This window comes from Lupinus angustifolius, chromosome LG06, assembly GCF_001865875.1.
Source record: "Lupinus angustifolius cultivar Tanjil chromosome LG06, LupAngTanjil_v1.0, whole genome shotgun sequence".
In the NCBI taxonomy this organism is placed as follows: Eukaryota; Viridiplantae; Streptophyta; class Magnoliopsida; order Fabales; family Fabaceae; genus Lupinus; species Lupinus angustifolius.
Window position 1 is genome coordinate 31,081,796 of NC_032014.1, and position 21,849 is coordinate 31,103,644.

At 32.0% G+C, this 21,849-nt stretch overlaps 2 protein-coding genes, 1 long non-coding RNA gene and 1 other non-coding gene across 4 annotated transcripts; 1 reads left to right on the forward strand and 3 right to left on the reverse strand.

Moving 5' to 3' along the window:
• Positions 3,899-11,048, reverse strand: LOC109351136 (protein TIC 100). Its single transcript, XM_019592501.1, has 11 exons — positions 10,167-11,048; positions 9,997-10,068; positions 9,638-9,727; positions 9,369-9,542; positions 9,096-9,186; positions 8,687-8,755; positions 8,524-8,590; positions 6,835-6,938; positions 6,622-6,748; positions 5,745-6,508; positions 3,899-4,553 (listed from the first exon to the last, which is right to left on the reverse strand). Exons 1-11 carry the CDS (start codon positions 10,949-10,951, stop codon positions 4,149-4,151), a joined length of 2,748 nt encoding a protein of 915 aa, XP_019448046.1. The 5' UTR covers positions 10,952-11,048; the 3' UTR covers positions 3,899-4,148.
• Positions 7,970-8,517, reverse strand: LOC109351137. Its single transcript, XR_002108187.1, has 2 exons — positions 8,207-8,517; positions 7,970-8,169 (listed from the first exon to the last, which is right to left on the reverse strand). It is a non-coding gene; the product is annotated as an uncharacterized LOC109351137 (long non-coding RNA).
• Positions 13,736-13,816, forward strand: TRNAL-AAG. Its single transcript has one exon. It is a non-coding gene; the product is annotated as a tRNA-Leu (tRNA).
• On the reverse strand, positions 17,285-18,728 carry LOC109351138 (arogenate dehydratase/prephenate dehydratase 6, chloroplastic-like). The gene has a single exon (XM_019592502.1). It carries the CDS (start codon positions 18,596-18,598, stop codon positions 17,345-17,347), a length of 1,254 nt encoding a protein of 417 aa, XP_019448047.1. The 5' UTR covers positions 18,599-18,728; the 3' UTR covers positions 17,285-17,344.

Consider the following 21,849-nt stretch of genomic DNA (forward strand, 5'->3'; position numbering starts at 1 on the left):
AAGGATTAATTTAACTAACATTTAAAGTTTATTGGTAATTAGGAAGAAAAAATAGTCATGTTAGTCCTTGCTAGTTGTAAAAGACATAATAATGTTCATGATGTTTTTTAGATTTTTCCCTAAAAATAATACATGTACATGAACGGTGATGATATAATAATCATATAAAAAATTTATATTCACATTCTATAAATGTTATACTATAGCTTGAATTCAACAAGTTAGTCAATAAGATGATGATGTAGTTATGTAAGGTCATGGTGGATCTCCGAACAGATTAAAAGATAAAGAATTCAATTTTTAAGAGCAATACTTGTTATGAAAAACAATCATACACCCCAAAATAGATCACTGTCTTACCCATATAATAGTGAAAGATACTCTTGATTATACAATAAAACAAATTAATTATGGAGATATTGAAGGCAATGTGAAGATAAGCTCTTGGTATTGATTGGGCTATTTAAGATTTTCCCATCCCATAGTTCCCAACTTATATGAATGCATTTTGAGCTCTCCATCTCACATACGCATTAGAAAAAGTAGAAAACAATGTCTAAGATTAGATAACCTATTTTGGAATATTCAATAATCTACACTCAACGTTTGGCTACACAATTAGAATCTCAATATCTCTCAATATATTCCTTGTTAAAATGGTTAACGCAATTGAAAAAATTGCAGTTTTTATAGGTTACGTGTTTGTAGCTCAAGTTATTTAAGTTGACTCAAGATATGGTTTGCAAATTTAGATTCTAAAGTTGTCAAGTTTGAGTGAAGTCTGAGTAAAAAATCATGCATGGTTCTATTATGTCCATTGGTTTATTAGTAAAAAAGAAGGTTAAGATTAATAAGTAAAAAAATCATATAAAATAACAAAATGGTCCTTCTTATCAATAATGCATTAATTTAGTAGTATAAGGTTCTACTGGATCCTTAATGTTAAAAGTTTGATTCTCAAAAGTGACATTTATTATGAGAGCAATCATGAACTTCGAAAAAGACTAGTTTCATATCCAAACTTACTATCACACAAGTGGCTGCCATCTACGGTCACTATTGGCCCACGCCCCATCTCCACCTCTTCATTGTTGATCCACTTAAATTCAACCTAACAAGTTCAACATAAACTCATTTTATAACTAATTCAACCTAACTTTTTATAACTCCATGGTCAAATGTTTCTAGAAATGTTTTTACTCTTTGAAATCCGACTCCATGACAATACTACTCAATTGTTTAAGCTTCATGTCTTTAGTCTTAGATTCAGTACCAATCTCATTATTACAAAATGTTGTGGTTTAGTCTTATATAAATTATGGGTCTTATATTTTATGAAGTGACATCTTCTATCCCAGAAAATATATCTTCCTTTGTCCTTAGCCAATTTTATCTACCTTTGTCCTTAGCCAATTTTATCTAAGTATTACTTTTTGGTTGATACAGAAAAATTGGTTGTTTATGAAAGTGTCACTTTTTATAAACATAAGAGTTTAAAATGTATGCATAGTTAGTGTAAAGTTTTTTACACTATCAATACATCATCCACCATTAACTTGTAATACTTTCGTTCAATGATGATAAATATATGAATCATGAATGATTTGCTGATAGTGTAAAAAACACTCACATTATCGGTATATATATATATATTAAATCCTAAACATAATAGGTCTTAATTGTAATCCTCTTATATTTGGGAAACAACATCTAGTCCTCTTTTAATACATTCTTATTGTTATAAGCATAATAGTATTGTCACTAGTATCCTTAATGGTTCTTATAAAAATAAGTTCAATTTAACAAATCAAATTCATGTATTCCAATGTCAAATAATTTCTTAGTATTTGATGTCACATTCACAATGAAAGGGATAAGTAAATTTACAACATTAGATAATATAGAATAAAGTGTCCAACACCAAGAAGTAAAGACAACAATACAATACAGACACAGATTCCACCAAACATGATAGACTTTATAAAAAACAAAAGGGAAAATTCAAACCCACCTTATTATTAAATAAAAATACATAGATATTTTAATTATTTTAAGGCATAAAAACATATAACTTTTTATTTAATATTTTCTTTATTGTATTAGAAGTATTAATACAAGAAATATTTTTATAGAAAAATCCAAATTCGCAATAAAAATAACTATGTTATAAATATTATTAATAATTAATTTGTATGCAGATTTTAGAAGATATATATGTTAAGGAAAAATATTTTCACTTACCAATTTGTTTAGTCCAACTGAAAAGAACTCGATCACTTAAATCTAAATTCTTGTATTGGACTAATTGAATCATGTGTATATAAATATCACACTATTGCAAATAATTTACCTTAACTGTTAAACTGTGCTCCAAATATTAATCTTTCATCATACCCTTGAGAATAAAATAAAAAATCTTCTACCTGATTTGTATACTATTCATGATTGTATTTAATTAATATTGGTATTCACTAAATATCTGTTTCCACATAGTGCTACCTTTCTTCTAGTGCACATCACTAACCTAGTACTGATTGGAATATAATATTTTACTTATGGAATATGGTTGGGGTTCAATGAAAAATTAATAATCATGCACAACATAATGATATGCACTATATAGTTTCATATTTATTCCATCAACGATCATACAATTATTTTTCCACCGACATACTATTTTATTGTAACACCTTTTGGGTATTTTGTCTTTTATGACCATACACAAAATATCTCACCTTTCACTATCAACTTTTTCGATATATATTAATGATAATAAATTAATCTCTTTCAGAATGTGTAGTTGTTTCTTCTAACAAGTGCTGCTTCTAGAAATCAAACACTTAATATTTTGGTCTATCTAAAGATCTAATGAAGTCTTAAACTACTAGGTCAATGTCGTGTCGATATATGATATAATTAATGCTAAAGTATAGGTATGGTTTTGGCAACTCACCCATGCTTCTCCATTAATATGATTGTAACTTGTAACCAAGTAGAAGGACATGGTGTTGGATGGGATATGTGGTCCTTCTTAAAAGTGTCCTACACTATTAGTATTATGGATAAGCTACTTGCAAAGAATAATGGAGAAAATAATTCTTCTGTATCTGGACAATGAAATAATTCAAAACGTTGTAGTTGACCCTTTTCTTAGGAAATTATTGAAATGAAATTAAAATAGTTGCTTGCAAACAATAGCTTCACATGTTACTTTTTTGAGTTGATGTAAAATGTTGAAATTAGGAGCATAAGTCACATTTCAAAAAGCAACATGTTAACTATTATTAGATGGTAACTGATTGCTGAGAATAATATGAATAAATGGACTCATGGGTCATGGCCAATGAATGAAAATTGTCCATGATGGAAACATAGGAGACACTTTTGTTGCAATTATAATTTTCTTTTGCAAAAAAGTACAATAATTTTGATGGAATAAGGATCATCTCTGATACGGGAAAGGAGAATTCTTATTTTCCTTTTGTTTTTAACGACAAAAATGTTATTATCATTACAAGTTGTATTTTCTTGTGTATGAAACACCGGAGTCTCCGGCACCCAATGAATCCTTACTCAATTTGATGTAATGCAGCTAGTGGTACCATTCTTCCAGCTACCATACAAACTGAATAATTAAAACTTACAGGTTGAAAATTAAAGGTTAGAGTTGAATAGTTGAATCTTTAATTTATGTCTTTTGAATTGCAGCATTTTAGTGTAATGGTGTAAGCAGTATATACATCTCTATCGAACTTTTCATAAAGTCAAAGGTTCAAAATCTGGAATCGTTATTTTGAAGATGACTTTATCCGAGTACCTCCGTGGCTCAAGAGTTAGACTTGGAGCTAAGCTCCCGGATACTCAATCAAGGACCAAAAAATGAAAAATGCAAACAGTATTCAACAGTTCTATCAGCAGATACCCTTCAAAGTTTGAAACTTAAACAACATAAATATTATTACCAGAGTTTAAATTTTCCAAGTCTCTCTGCCCTAGAAAAAACTTAGGTGTAAACATTTTTGGTACAGAAAGGCCTACATAACAATAAAAAGGACTTAATAAATTGAACAATTCCTCAACCACCATAAAGTAGGTTTGATGTGAGCCTCTCTTTCAATATTTGCATGATAATGGACAGGATCAGGCCATCATATACTAGTCTCTCTATGTTCTTCAAAATTATATATTGTTGAATGCAATGACAGTATGCTGTCTATATTCCTCTCCGGTGCCGCATGCAGCCACATGTTGCCACTCACTCTTGGCGCTTTTAGGTTGTTTTTGGAATTTGCAGAAGACAAAGAACAGGATCGAGATTGCGACAAACAGTGCACGTCGAGAAATTTCCCACCTGAATAGTTTCTTGTCTTGACTTTACCATGTGTTTGGCCTACAGCCTTCAACCTACACTTCTGACCAATCGAAGGACGGAAACTCACTGAATCAACTGTTTTTGCGTTACTGAAGCGATCAATGCAGATGGGAGAAATCGACTCTGGTTTCGTTCCACCCTTGTTCCAAAATGGAAATGATTGTAGCAGTTTGGATGGAACCTGATAAGCCAACCAACAAAGACAAGAGATTCAGGAACTTGCCTGCGATCAAACTTAACATATAAACGAGTTTCAATTCTACACATTGAAATGGAGTCAAATGAAGATGAAGAATAGGACTATGTTTACTTCCTGGCAAATTGGTGCAAGCACAATGGCACACACATAATCAAAAGCAAACTCATTTTCCATCAGAAACAAATATTTGGTTAGATAAATATCAAGTACATGAGTTGAGATCGACAGGAAAGCACTCCCGCACTGTTTCAACTTTCATCCGACCGGATAAAGCTTTTCAGAGCCTTTACATGACACCTGAAACTGATTTGTAACATCCATAACCTTGGAGTAAAATTTGTATAGTCATGTGCCTCGGTAGACACCAATCAGAATTAGACTAGTCATTAAAATAATAACCTCAAAATACACGAAAAGCATATACTCATATCCTGGTTGATTGTGCCTAAGTAGGCATGTACCTGTGTAACTTTTACTCCATAACCTAGAAAATAAGATGTAAATGAATACAAATAACTGGTGAAGTATATTACTCGGAATTTGATCAAGCATTGCTGTAAACTTCTTAAAGGTCCAATACAAGCTAAAGGTTTAGTGGTTGTAATGTGAGCTATACTGCGAGTCTACAACAATATGACTCGATTAAAATATTCTTCAACATACTTCATCTGGTTCTCTGAAAATCGTAAATTATGAGCAATATTTACAAAATATGGCTACCAAATGTTTTAATACTTGGGTATTCTTAAGTTTTAACACCCTGATCTTCCACAAGAAATCGGTAAAATAAAAATAAGCCTGCAAGTGAATGGCAAATAGAAACTGTTGAAATTTATATCTTCATCGTATCTAGTGACACTTGTCAGTTGTCAAATAACCTACCCGCGAACTTGTTCAATTACAATAAAGCAAATAATCAGAAGCACAAATACCTTCTTAAAACTACATTAAAATATTGCTCAATGATGTTGAACAGGAGAAAAATATAAACTGATGTTGCGAAAAGAAAAGTACAGTTCTATGACTATCAATGGCACCGGATATACATGAGAGCATAAGACTCAATAATACTCGAATCACGGTTTCACAATTTTGATCAAATATAGCCACACATCAATATGAACAGGCATGTAGAAAAACATGTACAAAATGAAGTTAGGAATCAAAACTCACCACAGAGACAAGGCTGCTAGAAGCAAATGCAAGTGAAGTTGTAGAAAATGGTGCTTTCCCAGGTTTTCCCTTCTGCTGATCTGTTGTCTGCTGCTGCTCAACCGACCCAAAACTTGACTGTGCAACATCATCCTCTTCCTCATCCCCTTCATCATCTTCTTCCTCTTCCGCCTTCGCAGGAGCTTGTTCATCTTCTTTTGTTTCAGAAGTCGTATTAATCGTACCAATTGTATCATCTTCATCTCCATCTTCTGGTAAGCCCATTTCCGCCTTCATTTGCTCTTCTTCCTCTATTCTCTTCAACTCCATGTCCAGCTCCGCAATGGCCTCTTCCAGCTTCAATTCAGCATCTATCAGTTCAAGTTCTAGGTCCATTTCCTTTTTATTCATTTCACTTTTTTTCTTCAGCTCTTCAGACATTTTGTTTAGTTTATCCAACAATGGCTGGCATGTCTTTTCAATTGCATTCAAAAGACGCGTCCATGTGCTTTCCTTCTTTTCTATCGCTTCGCGTCCAAAAAATTCATCATAACCAAGGGGTAGGAATACAGCCTTTTCTGGGTCCACATCCTCGCCCTTCTTCAAAGGTGGTTGCCAGAATAAACGTATGCCATGCTCCTCATCCTCAATATAATTGATGATACGTCCACTTGGTGTGTGAAGGATGAGAGGATCCTCGGTATATATAAGGTTTGATGGATCTTCAGGGTCGGGCTCTGGCTCCTTATTAAAAACGATAAATTCAGGAGTCTCGTGATTCTCCTCTGTTCAAGGATTTGGAGAACAGATTAAAAACTCTGCATTTTAATTGGCATATAGATGGGATAAAAGTCACACAAAGTGTACTTCATCAAACAAAAATCGGAAGAATAAATACCTTTCGACCACCAGTACTCAAGCTCAGCTGGCATGGGTAGCCTAAGAGGGGCTTTATAAAATGAATTTAACCACATTTCTCTTTCCTGATCTACTTCACGGACATAAGTTTTCCAGTAATCAGGGACCTGACAAAATCATATGCATGTGTCATTTCGTTGCATAAAATGAAAATAAGAATGTATTCGGATAAAACTTTGACAGTGAGCCTTACTTCATAAAACTGGTTTATGAAGCCAGGTGCCATCCACACGTCATCTTCTTCATAAAAGTAGGGATGCTGTGGATCATTATATGGACCTCTCTCTTCTCTAACCACTGTTAAGAAGATGTAATCAGGCACGGCATCATTCAGGATAACAAAAAAAGTTCCCATTCTAAATATCCAATATAGCACATACATAAATTTTCAAGCATATAACAAAAGAAGAAAGACTCTACTCCCGTGCAAATAAATAATCATACACGAGTTGTCCGAATTAACAGCAATAATAACTTGTTGGAATTAACTTGAATAATACCTCAGATACTTGTACTTAGCAATTCATGTACCTAGTCTTTATGTACTTAGGAAGTAGCAGTATCATTAATTTCCTTGTAATCATAAATTGTAATTATTCCAAGAGTGTTATTCATACCAGATCAGCTGAGTGCTAATCACTCAAGCATTTCCATAAAACATTTGTCACAATTCTCTCCGATTTTCTCAAGTGTGTTTCAGAGCATGCTCGGTCCCACTTCTGCTCTAGTCCCTGATAGTTCAACCATCAGGTCTGAAGAACCCAGAATCATGAAGTCCCGACTTTGTTTACTCAGTCAAACTATTAGACAATTAATGATAGTCATCTTTCTCTATTTATGGAACTCCAACAATCACTTCAGAAAAGCTAAATGGAAAAAAAATATCTGCCTTGATCTGCTTCTATGAACTTTGGTTTCTCGTTCAGGGTTACTATGAGCATTTAGTGAAATCATCTGAGAAGATTTTGGAAGCAAATTGCAGTAATGAGAGAAAAATGATTATCCGCTCTGTGCTCTATTGTGGCAATCTGTTGAGCCAGGTATCTTAACAAACTTTAGAGCCTTCAAGGCTTCTCATACTTTTTGAAGAAGACTAAACATGTTTTCGCCAATGAGAATCAAAGGTTGTATGATTCAGCTCAAAATTTGGCCAGACATAAAGAGTCTAACTATAATATGATTGCATATGTTTCAAAAGCCCAATCTGCAGTTGAGGAGTTAAAATTTGTCTTTGGAAGCTGATACACTTGAAGGTATAAAGATGAAGCTTGATAATATGTATATGGTGATGGTTCTAATTAGGTGTGTGGGGAAAATTCACAGTTCTATCTTGGGCTTGGAATAATTCTTGAGGAGTCATCCAGATATTCATCATGTTGGTGACCAAATTTAACCGGCCAATAAGTTCCTTCAATGGAGAATTTGATTAATCGACATTTCTGGGTTCCTTCGCCAAAAAATAGGTAGCAATTTTGTTGAACCTACATCTACTTAGCAATGCATATGCCTAGGGTGTATCATTATGTAGCTAGCAATTCATGTACCTAGGATGTATCATAATATACTTAGCAATTCATGTACCTCGGGTGTATCATAATGTACTTAGCAATTCAAGTACCTAGGGTGTACAACTCAAGCATTTCCATAAAACCTTTGTCTAAATTCTCTCATATTTTCTCATGTAGGCTAAACCATCCATATTTGATGAGAAATTTGTCAAAGGGCAGAAAAGATGAAAGGGACATGATGAGAAGATGTATGAGAAAGAAGATAACAGAACATTAAATTTTGTACCTAAATCCATAATAAGTAATGACCAAACTAAAAACCAGAGACCCAAAGAAAAATCAAATCGGATTTAAAAAGAGGTCAAACAGCATACTTCCATCTGGCTTGTTAATAAACATGCGAGCCTTTGCAGCAGCAACTTCTGCTATACCAGCATGCAGCTAGAATCGACAGAATGTCATAAAAATGAGATATTGGCCAACATCATATAGTTTTTTTTAATGAGATGAAAGAATTATGAAAAGAATACTCAATACCGCTGTAGTTTCATCATCGCATCCGCCATGTTCATCTTCTTCCACCAAATTTCCAAAATAAAATCTACCCTGCATGCATACAGATTATGTCACTAGGAAAGAAAATAGGCCTTCAAATGGTTTAAGTGTTTGCATTTAGTTGCAAGGTTCACCCGAACAATGCAGACAGTAGAAGTGCACCTTGAAGTTAAAAATTTCAGCAAGTAGAGTAAAAAAATGTCTAAATAACCATAAGGAATGTCAAACTCTCTCCATGAAGCTATAGCAAAACAGTAAATCATATGTTAATTGTGCAATTACTTTTCATCTTCGAAGTAGACTTTCCTCCTATCAAATTAGCAAATCATGAAACAAGTGGATTGAACTTAACATGTTAAAACAAGAAACTTGGTCTGTTTAATGCACCTACATATATGGTACGCTCGTTCACTTCATATACACCACATCCATGCATCCTCCCGTGCTTCCACTGACCAGCATAACGGTAACGACCTTTCTCCCTGGGCATAATAAAATAAAAACCTTGTTGAGAACAGTAATAATGTACCATCAAGAACTATAAAGATACAGTGTAGAGAAGTGTGATGTAGAGTGAACAGTGGTTGTGCCTCATTGTCCATGAAGATAAATAAAGTGATTTTGAAAGATAAAAGGCAACACAGAGATCAACAATTAAACTTACGGCAGACTTCCAAATTGCTTCACCCATTCTTCATTCTCATAAAAAGGGATCTCATAGGCCCCATCTGCAAGACGATAACTATCTTCAATATCCATTTTAAGCCATTCTCGGTCTTCTGGAGTCATATAATCCATTTTTAATATCTTTCCTTGAGCTCGCATCTTTGCTTCAAGCCTGAGCACATTGATAAAAGCAGTCCGTTTTGTTTACAAGAAATTGAATGTATATTCAAACTTCGACACAATGTAAGACTCAAATAAGGAACATACTTGGACCCAGGAGCGGGTTCAATGTCAGGTATATCAACTTCAACTACACCGTGACCTTCCATTTGGTTTTGAAACCATTCACCTTCATACCTATGAAAAGAAAGATAGTTATAGATGATTAGCTTCACTGACATCCTAAAAACTTTTGCATGAATTGGCAAGGCTACAAAAATTTCGAAATTTTTATCGCAGGAACTACAATACCATCCTAAACAAACTTCTTGTTTTCCTCAGTCCATTGTGTGCTTATCGCATGAACTAAATCCCTAAACCTCTTTCAATGTTGTTACAATTTGTCACTGCCACTACCACATAAGCTGTATAAGTTCACACATTACCATAATCAAGCAAATACAAACCTGACAAGGTTATCTTCGGAAGCAAAAACACCTCTTCCATGAGCATAATCATCCCAAACAGTCCCTTCATACCTTCACAAAAACAAAAACCTCAGACCAACAACAACATCATAAACAACAACAACAACAACAATAATAACAATAACATATGTAAAATGTGAACTACTTACGAGCTACCATCGGCGAAAATATAGCTAACCCATTTGAGAAACTCCTCTATCCTATCCAATTCATGAATAACAGCCTTAGGGGTAGCAATATCAAAATGGTTATCAGGTATAGCCGGAAAAGGCTTCCGATACGGCAAATAAAACGGCGCAACGGGTGGTTTTCTTCCCTGAGCAATCTCATCTTTCACATATTCCCAATCATCAGATTCAGCAAAAACAGGGTCCCAACCAGTGCCACCAATTTGAGGAGGCCCATCAGCCCAAATCTCTCTCAAATCAGCCTCAGTCCAATTCTCAGGGTCCTTAGGAAAATCAAAAGGGTTATAATCATCAACAATTTCAGGGTCTTCTTCATCATGAATCTTCTGAACCCTCTTGCTATCTAGAACTTCAGCAAAGTCTTTGAAATTTGCTTCTGCTGTGTTCTGTGATTCAGAAAGAGGTTGGTCGCTTCTTCTGAAACGAAAGCGGAAAGCTTTTTGAAATTCAGTGTCTTCTTGTTGTTGGGGTTGTTGTTGTTGTTGTTGTTGGGGTTGTGGTTCATCGTCGTAGGAGTAGTCTGAGTCATAGGACGAGTCAGAATCCGAGTCATGGAACTCGGGGAATGGAGGAAATGGGGCAAATAGTTTTTGTAGTTGTTCATTAGAAGCATTTGGATTTGGAGGAGAAGTAGTAGAAGAAGATTCTTCTACTTCTTCTTCTACTTCTTCTTCTTCTTCTTCTTCTTTTTCTTCTTCTTTTTCTTCTTCTTCTTCTTCTTGTTGTTCTTCTTTTTTGTTCGCCATTTTTCTGAGAAGAAGAAGAAAATGGATAAGATAAGGAGTGTGAAGTAGAACAAAGAAACTAGATGAGTGTTGAAACTAAAAAAGGGTTTTTGTTTTACTAAACGACAACATGCGGGACATTTTTGTTGCCGTTTTTTCATCTTCATTAAGCTGCTTATTGAGACCGACCGATTCACTAGTTGAACCGACCGACATGAATCGGTTTTTATAACATTGCTTTTCTTCTTTGTTGCAATTGGAAATGGGAGGAAAGAAACAAATTATGTGTGAAATGATTTTTTTAGAACTACCAAAGGCATCTCTCATTTTTTTGTAAGTAATTAATCTCTTTCAGAATTTGTGTTTGCCCCTTCCTACAAATATCGCTCCTAAGAATTGAACTTTAGGATCCAACAGAGCCTTATTAGACCAATATTTTGTTGGTACGTGAGAAATGATTAATTGTATATAGAATTGCTTTATTAACCATCAACTTAAAATATGCCACATAATGCCATTTTTTTTAGTACTTTAAGTTTAAATTTTTATTGATTCCATCTTCTTCTATATGATCATATAGAATATATTTGATTTTCACTTCTGCTTGTTTCATATACTTAAAAACTATTTTCTGAATATATTACCAACAATCTCAAGTAGGGATGGGGTAGTAGCTACCCGCTACTCGTTTTAAAATAGAGGAGTAATACTCATACCAGCCTGTACCCGTACGGGTACCCGTGAGCGGGTATTTGCGGCTATGGGTACCCGCAGGTAGAACAAGTACCCGCAGGTTTCCTCTATTATAAATAATTTTTAAAATTTTTACTTCTAATATATTTCAAATAAGATGAAACTTAATTATTTTTGTACCTTTTGATTGAATATTTTCTAAAAATGATAAATTTATTGGTGGGTTTCATTTGTGTGATTTTTTGTTCTCATTTTTTAACAAAAAAATATATATTTTCTTTGTAAAACATGTGTGTTTCTACACATGTAATGATATTTGTAGGTGTTTCATCACCAAACTCAATAAAATATGTAAACAAAGTAAAAAGAAAAAATATAAAATGTTAGAAGAATGTATTTTTTATTTTAATTAAATATAATATATTAATATAAATAATGGGTACCCGCGTGTACGGGCCCGTACCCGCCCATATGTACTAAAGGTATTTTTAAAAACTCGTTTATAATACCCGTTTGTGACCCGTACCCGTGCCCGTACGGATTTTACCCGCAGGTACCTACGGGTACGGGTTTTTTTGTCATCCCTAATCTAAAGATTGGAAAAAAGAAAGGTCGTGGTATCATTTTTTACTATTATGGTAGATATAGTCAATAACACTTGGTGTGCTACATAGAATTTTGGTTGTCAATGCCTAAACTTGCAAAACAAAAGTGAAACAAACAAGAATGAGGTATTAGCTTTTGTTGTGCATAATAACATGAATTGATGCAATAATAAGTCAAATAAGCAAATCTTCTTGTCATTAACTCTAGTTGTGAAAAGTGGAAAAAATGATGAAAGGGTAAATGAGCTTCAAGTTCCCTATCAAGAAAAAAGAGAGAATTAAAGTAAATTGAATAAGACAAAAATGGGAAATAAATTTCTTTGTGTTAACAAGTGTGCAATGTTTAATTTGGTTTTATATGTAATCTAAGGACAAGGAGATATATATCTCCCTAATTAGTTAACACTATCTTCCTAATTGATGTCAATTATACAAGTTATATGACCAACTTTGGTTATGTGAACCAACGCAAGTAGGGAAGGCTCAAATTGGAACTAACAATACTAAAATACCTAGGAGTAAGGCTTTATTGAGTACATTTACAAGTTGTAAAGTAATAGAATTATGCAATTGTTTGATTAAATCAGAAGTCGGTTATTCACGCACGACATGATAATCAAAATCAATATGTTGGATATGTTTATGGAAAATAGGATTGACAACATGTAAGATAGATTGATTCTCAAAATAAAACAAAGTGGAAGCTTGAAATCGGAACATAACCATTGAATTTTAATAGTAAGTGCTAAGTCACAATGCTTAACTTGAAAACTTTAACTTATAGCGATGTGCATTGCTTTTTAGATTTTAAACCAAATAAATGCCAAAATCAAGTTTTTTATTCCAAAATCACTTGTGAATCAATTAGTTTGAAGTTGGTATTGATTTGATTTTTTGTTAATCATAATAGCATAGTTATAGATAGTTACATAAGGGACAAATCATGTTAACTCACTTATGTGTAGTTTTACATAGTAAGCATGAATCATTTGCACAAATTTAATTCACCACAAAATATATACCTCTAAAGTTATTCATTTTATTTCATTACTAAGAAGATTTTAATGATTTTATTTATTTATATTAATGGAAGAAATATGGTTCATTACCTTTATCCTTATCCATCACATCCCCAAATTCAATACTTCTTTTTGGGTTGTTTCTAATTATTTTTAGAATAAATATACATTCTTGATATTTTTCGGTTTTATTATCGTGCTCTCTCAAAAATTGAAAAATCCAAAATAGTTCCAAAAAAATTCAAATACAGGTCAAATTAGTTTTTTTTAGCATGTTTTACAACATGTAGTATGAACTAATCTGGTCTTAAAATGACTAATTTGACTTGTATTTGAATTTTTATGTATCATTTTAAACTTTTAAAATTTTGAGAGACCAAACTAGTAAGGTCAAAAAATATGAGACACTAAAATGATTATTTACTCTAATTTTTATTAATGGTTATATAACATATCAATATTAATTAAATTGTGAACCAACATCAAAAGTTGAGATGGCCGAGTTGGTCTAAGGCGCCAGATTAAGGTTCTGGTCCGAAAGGGCGTGGGTTCAAATCCCACTCTCAACAATCTTTTCTCTTTTTCCCAATTCGTTAGGTAAGTTTAATGGGCTTTCCTATGATTAGTTCATATAAAGTTTTTTAAATCATCACATGTTAAATTTTTTCTAAAAATAAAACATTGGTTAGATATATGTTGTGGTGGAATTCATGGATTTTCATATATAATCCAAAAATATAATATGATTGTATCATCCATCCATATTATTTTACTCAAGAGATCATTATCAATAACAAATAATAGTGCATCAACATTGTGTAAAATCTTTAATTAGTAAACAATCTAAAATTCTTTCTAAAGCCTATGTAGAGTTAAGGTTCTATTGGATCCTCAAATATACTAAAATGTTAAAAATTTAATTTCTATAAGTGACATATATTGGAATGGACAATCACATATATCGAAGAAAATTAATTCTTTATCTATAGGAGGAGAGAATATATTTACTACACACAAAAAAGACTTATATATTTATAAGCAAATGCTGTACTATTACCTTGGATTGTGAAATAATTGGCGAGTAAAATTATGTCAATAATTATTTTTACCAAGAAAGCTAACATCTATATATTGTAACTAATTACAATAGATAACTCCCATTTTATTTATATACTGATGACGGGTGTGCAAATATATTATCTAAATATTTATTTTTTGAACAATATAAATAGAAAGCTAATATACATATATAATAATAGCATTAGCCACCCAATCTAATAATATATCACACTAAATATACTCACCTAATAATAAGGAGTGTGTGAAGAATTAACATGTTACTAGCACTTCTCAGCATACAGTACAGTGCATGCAATAATTATTATTTATTCCAACATTGGAAGTTTGAATATGATAAAATAATAATAGTGGTGAAGAAGATAACACATATGTGGTTGGGTAATGTTGTCTATCGACCAAGATTTGCAACAAAAAAAACATATAGTTTCACCTACCAATCTACCACTGCACCCATGCCCCATTCTTCACCAAATTTCTCGTTCATGTGTTCCTAGCCAATTAAATTTCATTAAATGAAATAAAAAAATTGTTTTTTATTTTTGAGTATATATCAATTTTCAATTGGATTGAAATACAATGAGATATAAAAAGTGGAATAGGTGATTCTCAATCATCTCTATCACATTGCCACTAAAATCAAAATAATCACTCCTTTTTTCCCTCACCGGACATACTCTTAAAATGTTAAACATAAAGTAATATCAACATTATAAATAGTACAAATATTTTTTTTACATATTTTTTATAGTAAATAATAAATGCAATTTTCGTAAATAAAATTGGTAGCTTTGTCCCATTTAGCCACGTTTTGATCAAAAATTAAATATAAGATAAGCATAAAAGAATGGTAGCAACTAAGATTTTATTTTCTATCGCTTCAAATTGAGACATGTAGTGGACACAAAGCTGTTACTTTCATCTCTTATAGAGTAGACGAATAATAACAAATGTTGAATCTTCTTTTAATCTTATAATAAAAACTATTTTTTGTACTTTTAATAGTATTCTCTCATCTTTTTGAATAATGAATTAATCATCTTCGGGATTTGTGATTATCTCTCCCAACAAGTATCGCTCATAGTAATCAAACTCTCGACTTTGGATATCCAGTAGAGTCTTACACCACTAGAGCAACGTTTTGTTGACTATAATAAAATCTTTTAAAGATTGAAAAGTAAATGCAATCAATATCGTGTTTTTTTTCGCCTTAAGTAGAGATGTGGTAGCGAACATATGTATGATACTTAATGATGAACTATGATGATATATTATTTCTTACTTAAAAACTATATAAGCATTGATTGATTGTCTATTGTGAGGAGAGATATATAAGAATAAGATGAACTCTTGTGAGATGAAAAAATAAAAACAAATTATTTTTTTGTCTCTTTTAATAATTAAACAATAAAACTAATAATAAATATTTCAACAATTATATAAATAATTAGTCTATAAAATTATTAAATGTGTTGTCTTAGTATGAGAAGATGTGATGCGAATACTTTCCAAGCTAAAATCTACTACTCAACTTCTGAAATACGGTTCAATACCAAAACTATCCAAAAATGTCAACATAAACAGAGTGTTTTTGCATTTTGTGTGCAAAAACGTGAAGACGTAAACCTACTTAAACACTTAATCCATTTCTTCTAGACTAAGAGAAGATTATCCTCTGAACAGCAATTTAAGCAACACCAATGTATTTTATGAAGTAAAGTCAATATATTATAACTACTAGGAAGAGAATAATGAATAGACATATAAATTTGAATAAATGTAATAAAAATGTGCTGTTTTTTATGATTTACGAAAAGAAAGAGTGTGTTAAATGGGTCAGACCTAGATCCGAAAAAGTTAAATAGACTAAATTGAAGGTACAATATATTAAACAAGTGGGACATGTTTAAGTCAAATCTCACTAGTTGTCACCTTTAGAGGACCCCAACAATTAATGCAAACCCATGGAAGATAAGTCATTCTTCATTTTAAGTTATGACTTGTGCATCGCTGTAGTAGCCAATGCTGAATTGAACACTTTGGGTTGGTGAGCATTGATGAGGTTCCTTAGGCTTCATTGTAGTATTTTATAGCATGCACATGCATTCAAGTTGCATAATGATTTAATCAAGTGAGTAGTTATTTTGGGTAACTAAAATAACCAAAATCTTCTGTATTCATTATTGTATGTTATATCTTTCTTACCAATTTGATGAGTGACAAAGATCATAACATAAAATGCTATCATGTGTGCAAGTTGTGTGGTTGTTAGACCTTTCCTTTCATGCAGCCAAGTTGTGGTGCCTGTGGTCCATCACCTACTTTAATCACCGATTTTCTTGTTGTTGAAAGGGACCAATACGAAGATTAAGCACGGACGCAATAATAATATGAAAATATCTCATATTCCCATTCAATCTAATAAAATATCTTATGATATAAGAAAATACTTTATTTTCTCTAACCACTAAAATCATGACATGTTATTTAATTATTTTCTATAAAAATATTTATAAAATAAAACAATACATGTGTCATATTTTTATTGGCTAGAGGAGATAAATTATTTCATGATACGATACTTTATTCTCATATTATTATCCACCGATCTAATAATGTAAGGTCATATTACATCTCTAAGGTTGAAAGTTCGATTATTTTGAACGATATTTACTAGAAGATGCATCCCAGCAATAATTAGTTATTTAAACAAAATGTAAAGGTAATATCACAAAAATCTATTATTATCCGGGATGGTCTACAATTCTATATTACATATTTACTTTGAAAAATCATTATTAACATTATTAAATTACTTTGACAAATGACAATAGCAAAAGAAAACAAGAAAACGACAAAGGTAAAAGAAATATATTATGTACGTCAAAATCTACCATCATACATATTTTCTCTTGAATACAATAAAATTAAAACTTAACATTATTCAACAAACTAAAAGGAATAAATAATAAGCACATTCCTTTTTTCTCCTTCAGAAAAATTCAAATAAAATGATATTATTATTGAATATTTTCAATTGAAGATGAAGGAGTCCATGGAGTCATATCCATAGGATAACTCCCCAACACTCGCAAAAACGACGTGAATTCCTGAACTTCCGCCAACGCGTTTTGTGCTCTAACATCAGCCATAGAAGCTTCAAAATCAACGTAAAACAAATACTCAAAGTGTTTCGCTGTTCCCACATTCTCATCATCAACTAGCCTAATCGGACGGTTCCTATGAGGCCTTGATTCAATCTTCGTTAAACTTATATTCCTAAACGCAAATGCTGAAAGCACTTTGAAAAGTACCGAAGTACCCTTATCATGTGCGAAAACTATACTCGTCTTGAAAGGACGATCCGTTCTAGGAATAATCGGTTCTCGCGCTAACATAACAAACCGAGTCACGTTACTCGGATCGTCTTGAATTCCATCGGCTAAAACATTTAAACCGTATAGTTCCGCGGCGCGTGAGCTTGCAATCGCTGCGGTATCGCGTAGGGAATTCGCAGCGACGAATTCCGCAGCTCCGGCGGTGTCATCAACCGCCTCACGCGCCACGTTGAGGCCTAGTTTAGTGAGAGAGTGTTCGCATTGTGCTAGAGCTTGAGGATGTGAGATTACTCGTGTTAAGTACTCTTTTCGGATCCCTGGGAGAGCGAGGAGGCAGTGATGAACGGGGAGTTGAACTTCGCCGACGATGTGGAGGCGGTGACGGAGGAGGAGATCGTAGTTACGGTGAATCGAACCTCCGAGGGAGTTTTCAATCGGAAGAACCGCTCGATCTGCGATCCAAAGCTCCACCGCTTTGAACGCTACGTCAAACTGGTCACACGGAATAGCCTCGCAGTTTGGATAAGCTTTTCCGGCAGCAGCTTCTGAATACGCACCGGGAGCGCCTTGGTACGCGACTCTGAGACTCGAACCATGCATCGGAGCCGGAGAGAGATCTGAAATCGAGAGCGGTTTCGGTTGTAACAGTTTGTTATTCTCGCCGACTGAAACGTTTCCGATAGGAATGAGTTTGAGGTCAGTGAAAGCAGTTTTATGACCGTTAACGGCGGGAACATGATCGGAGCCACCGCCGTTACGTTCCTGAGAAGCAACTTTACTTGTTAAGATAGCACACGAACTTTGCCAATCGGATCTGCTAAACGGTTCGAATCCGTAACCGCATTTGACAGTTATTCGGGTCGGAGCGACCCGGTTTAGGGAAAGGATATGGTTGAGATTGAGAGTGGTAGAATACGAAGGAGAAAGAGAATGCATATTTGAATGCGAAGAACGTGTTTGTTTGTGAAATTAGGTTTAATAAGCTTTGAGTTCTTTTTGAAGAAGGAACTTAAAGCTGAGAAAAAAAGAGGATGGTGAAGGGGTTTAAATAGTAGTGGGGGTTGGTACAAGAAATGGTACAACTACCCTCCTATTAGACATGAATCATACTTTAGCTTAAACGTATTTTCCTAAAATATTATTATTTTTTGGGTTACGTGTACATTATTAATATATCATTCATATTTAATTATTAAATGTAATCTTTGTACAAAATTTATACATAATCAATACTCTAATTACATATCATTCGAGTTTTAAGATTTCCTACGTGATTTTCTTTTCCTTTTATGTAAGTTATATTCTTTAAATTGACTACTTTATAAATTTATTACCAATTTGAGGTTTAACATATCATTAGAAAATCAAAAGTGAACATTTAAATGAACAATGACAATTTAAGGTAGCATTCAAACCTTATGGAATTTTGATTTACATTTTTTTGTTTCACCCCTTTGAATAAAAAATTTCCACTTTCTAATCTCATATCATGCCTATCTGCTAATTAATCTACTATAATGTTTATCTACTAATACGAAAACTAGGAGTTTTGAAGATACTTGTTCACGTACTTCACATTAATACACATTCTTACTCTTCTCTATTTTACCTCTTCATTTAGTGTTTTACTTGTATAAAAACTGAACTTTAGTTTTATTAGGATTTACACATATCTAATCCTATAATGTTCTATTATAAAACATGTTATTTGATAAAATATTATTCTCTAAATTATTTTGTCTCTAATTTGTTATTGGTCTTCCCTCTCTATAAATTGGATTACCCTCAATTTTATCAAGCTTCTAAGGGTTTGTTTGGAGTTGGATTTTGGAATGAAAAAAAAAGTGAAGGCTTGGGAGCCATGAGATATATTTGTGAGATGACTCTCAAGTTTTCACTTTTCCTTCTAAAATCTAACTCCTAAACAAACCAAAAAGTCAAATACGCACAAACTCATATCACAAAATACACAATTTAACCATATTTTCTATAATATGAGTTATCCCATTTTTCTTCATAATATGTTCATTCCTAATGATATTTGTCTAGTTGTCCACTTATCAAACACAATATTCTCATATCTAATACATTACTTCTATTTTCTTGTTGACATTTTAATGTCAAACATTCAGTATGATATAACATTGAAAGTTTTATAGTTCTGTATAATAAAGTCTCCTTAAACTTAAGTGAGATATTTGTATCAAATATGGCACATGGTGTAATTTCTCATTTCAACCACCAACTTGAATCATTTGGATACAACTCTACTAATTTCTCATCATGTTATATATTTGATTCAAATATACTTAAATCTAATAACTTTTGTTAAGATATATTTTTACCTCTCGAATGAAATTTGTCTCACTTTTACTAGACTTAATTTCATATACTTTGTCTTAGACTTATACAAAAGTAATGTAATTTAAGTAAATATTGATATTTTAACTAATTTCTTTTTTACACTCAAAATTTTCATAAAAAAGTTCAACAAGTTCAAAGTTATTTCTCCTTCTCATTATATTTATTTCATTTGCTCTGTTCCCTCTATTTTGTTATTCTTCCCTCTCATCAATCATTGCATCATCTCCAACCTCCAATTCATTTACCCAGTTGATTGATATATCCTTGCTTTGATTTACTTTTGAAGCAAACTTCATTTATTATACTTTAGTGTATTCTTTATATCTCCAAGCCCATTTGCATTTTTTTACTTTGTTGCTTTTATTTGTTATTTGCACATCAAATATTGACAAAATTTAGGATAAAAAGTTATTTTTACAATCATTTAAATTTGAAACACATAACTTATTATGTCCACTAGCAACAAAATATTGATATAGTTAATATAATGGTGTAATATCTTACTAGATCCTTATAATAACTACAATGTTAATATTAAATTATTGAGAGTAACACTTATTGATATGTGTCACCATGTACTCAGAAAGAAATTAATTATTTAGTGGAATATTACCTTAATAATACCAAAAAAATATATAGATTCACTCAAGTTAACATAAAGTCAATATTGTCCTTATTGTTATACAAATATATTGCACAGGAATACATTTCCCCTTCCTAATCTTTCTATGCTGACAACAAGTTAATTTATGATATTTCACATATTGTGGTTCCACGTTTTGTTTGTACTTTCAAAATTATTATTTTTCTCTTCTTTATGATGGCCACCACGGATCACCATGTCAGAATTCAACATGACAATCGTGGACCTCTACCCACCACCTCATTTTAAAATAATAGTTGTCATCTAAATTATTAAAACTTATATGAGGAGATAATTTATATTTTTCTGTCTATAAAAGTTACATAAAATAATTAAATATAACATATGTCATGATTTTAGTGACTAGAGAAAGTAATTTATCTCTTTGTATCAAAAATCTCTATTCTATATATATAAAAATATAATGTTATATCAAATAATGTTTTAGTATATGTGATAAGTTTTCTCAAAGGCACAATAATTTCTCAACATTTTTCTTACTAAGAAAACATAGTTACTCATATGTTACTAAGAAAACATATGTTACTCATGCATTCGCATAGTTAAACCACACATATTATTCATACATTTACATTATTAAGAATACACATTTTACTTGTATATTTGCATGTTCAAATACATAAATATGATTTTTTAATGAAAATGGAAATCAAATCATTATACTATATGAGTTTTTTTATTATAAATATATTTAAAAGTTATAAAAAACTTCAATTTGGAATTTGATTTTTTTAATTATAATAGAGAAAAATTAAAATTCAAAGAATCTGAAAAATTAAAATTCAGTGGGAAAAGTGTCACAAAACTTTGATGAGGTGAAAAATACAATTATTCTTAGATTAATGGTAAACATTAAATAATATACATAGGTTAATATAAAGAAATAGTTTGGATGTGAAAAATGATTTCAATCTCATCTAATGTTCAATGTCTATTGCATTTTAACATAACAAAAACCAAACGTTAATTGGTATTAAATTATTAACATATAAAATATATAAAAAGTAAGGATAATGTAGGAAGGTATATAGTAATAACATAGAATATTTTAGGAGGGAAAATGTGAGAAGGAAGTGACGTATGGCATGAAGGGGGAAACGTGAGGAGGAAGTGACATGTAACATGAATGATTTTTTTTTAATTAATTAATAACATAGAA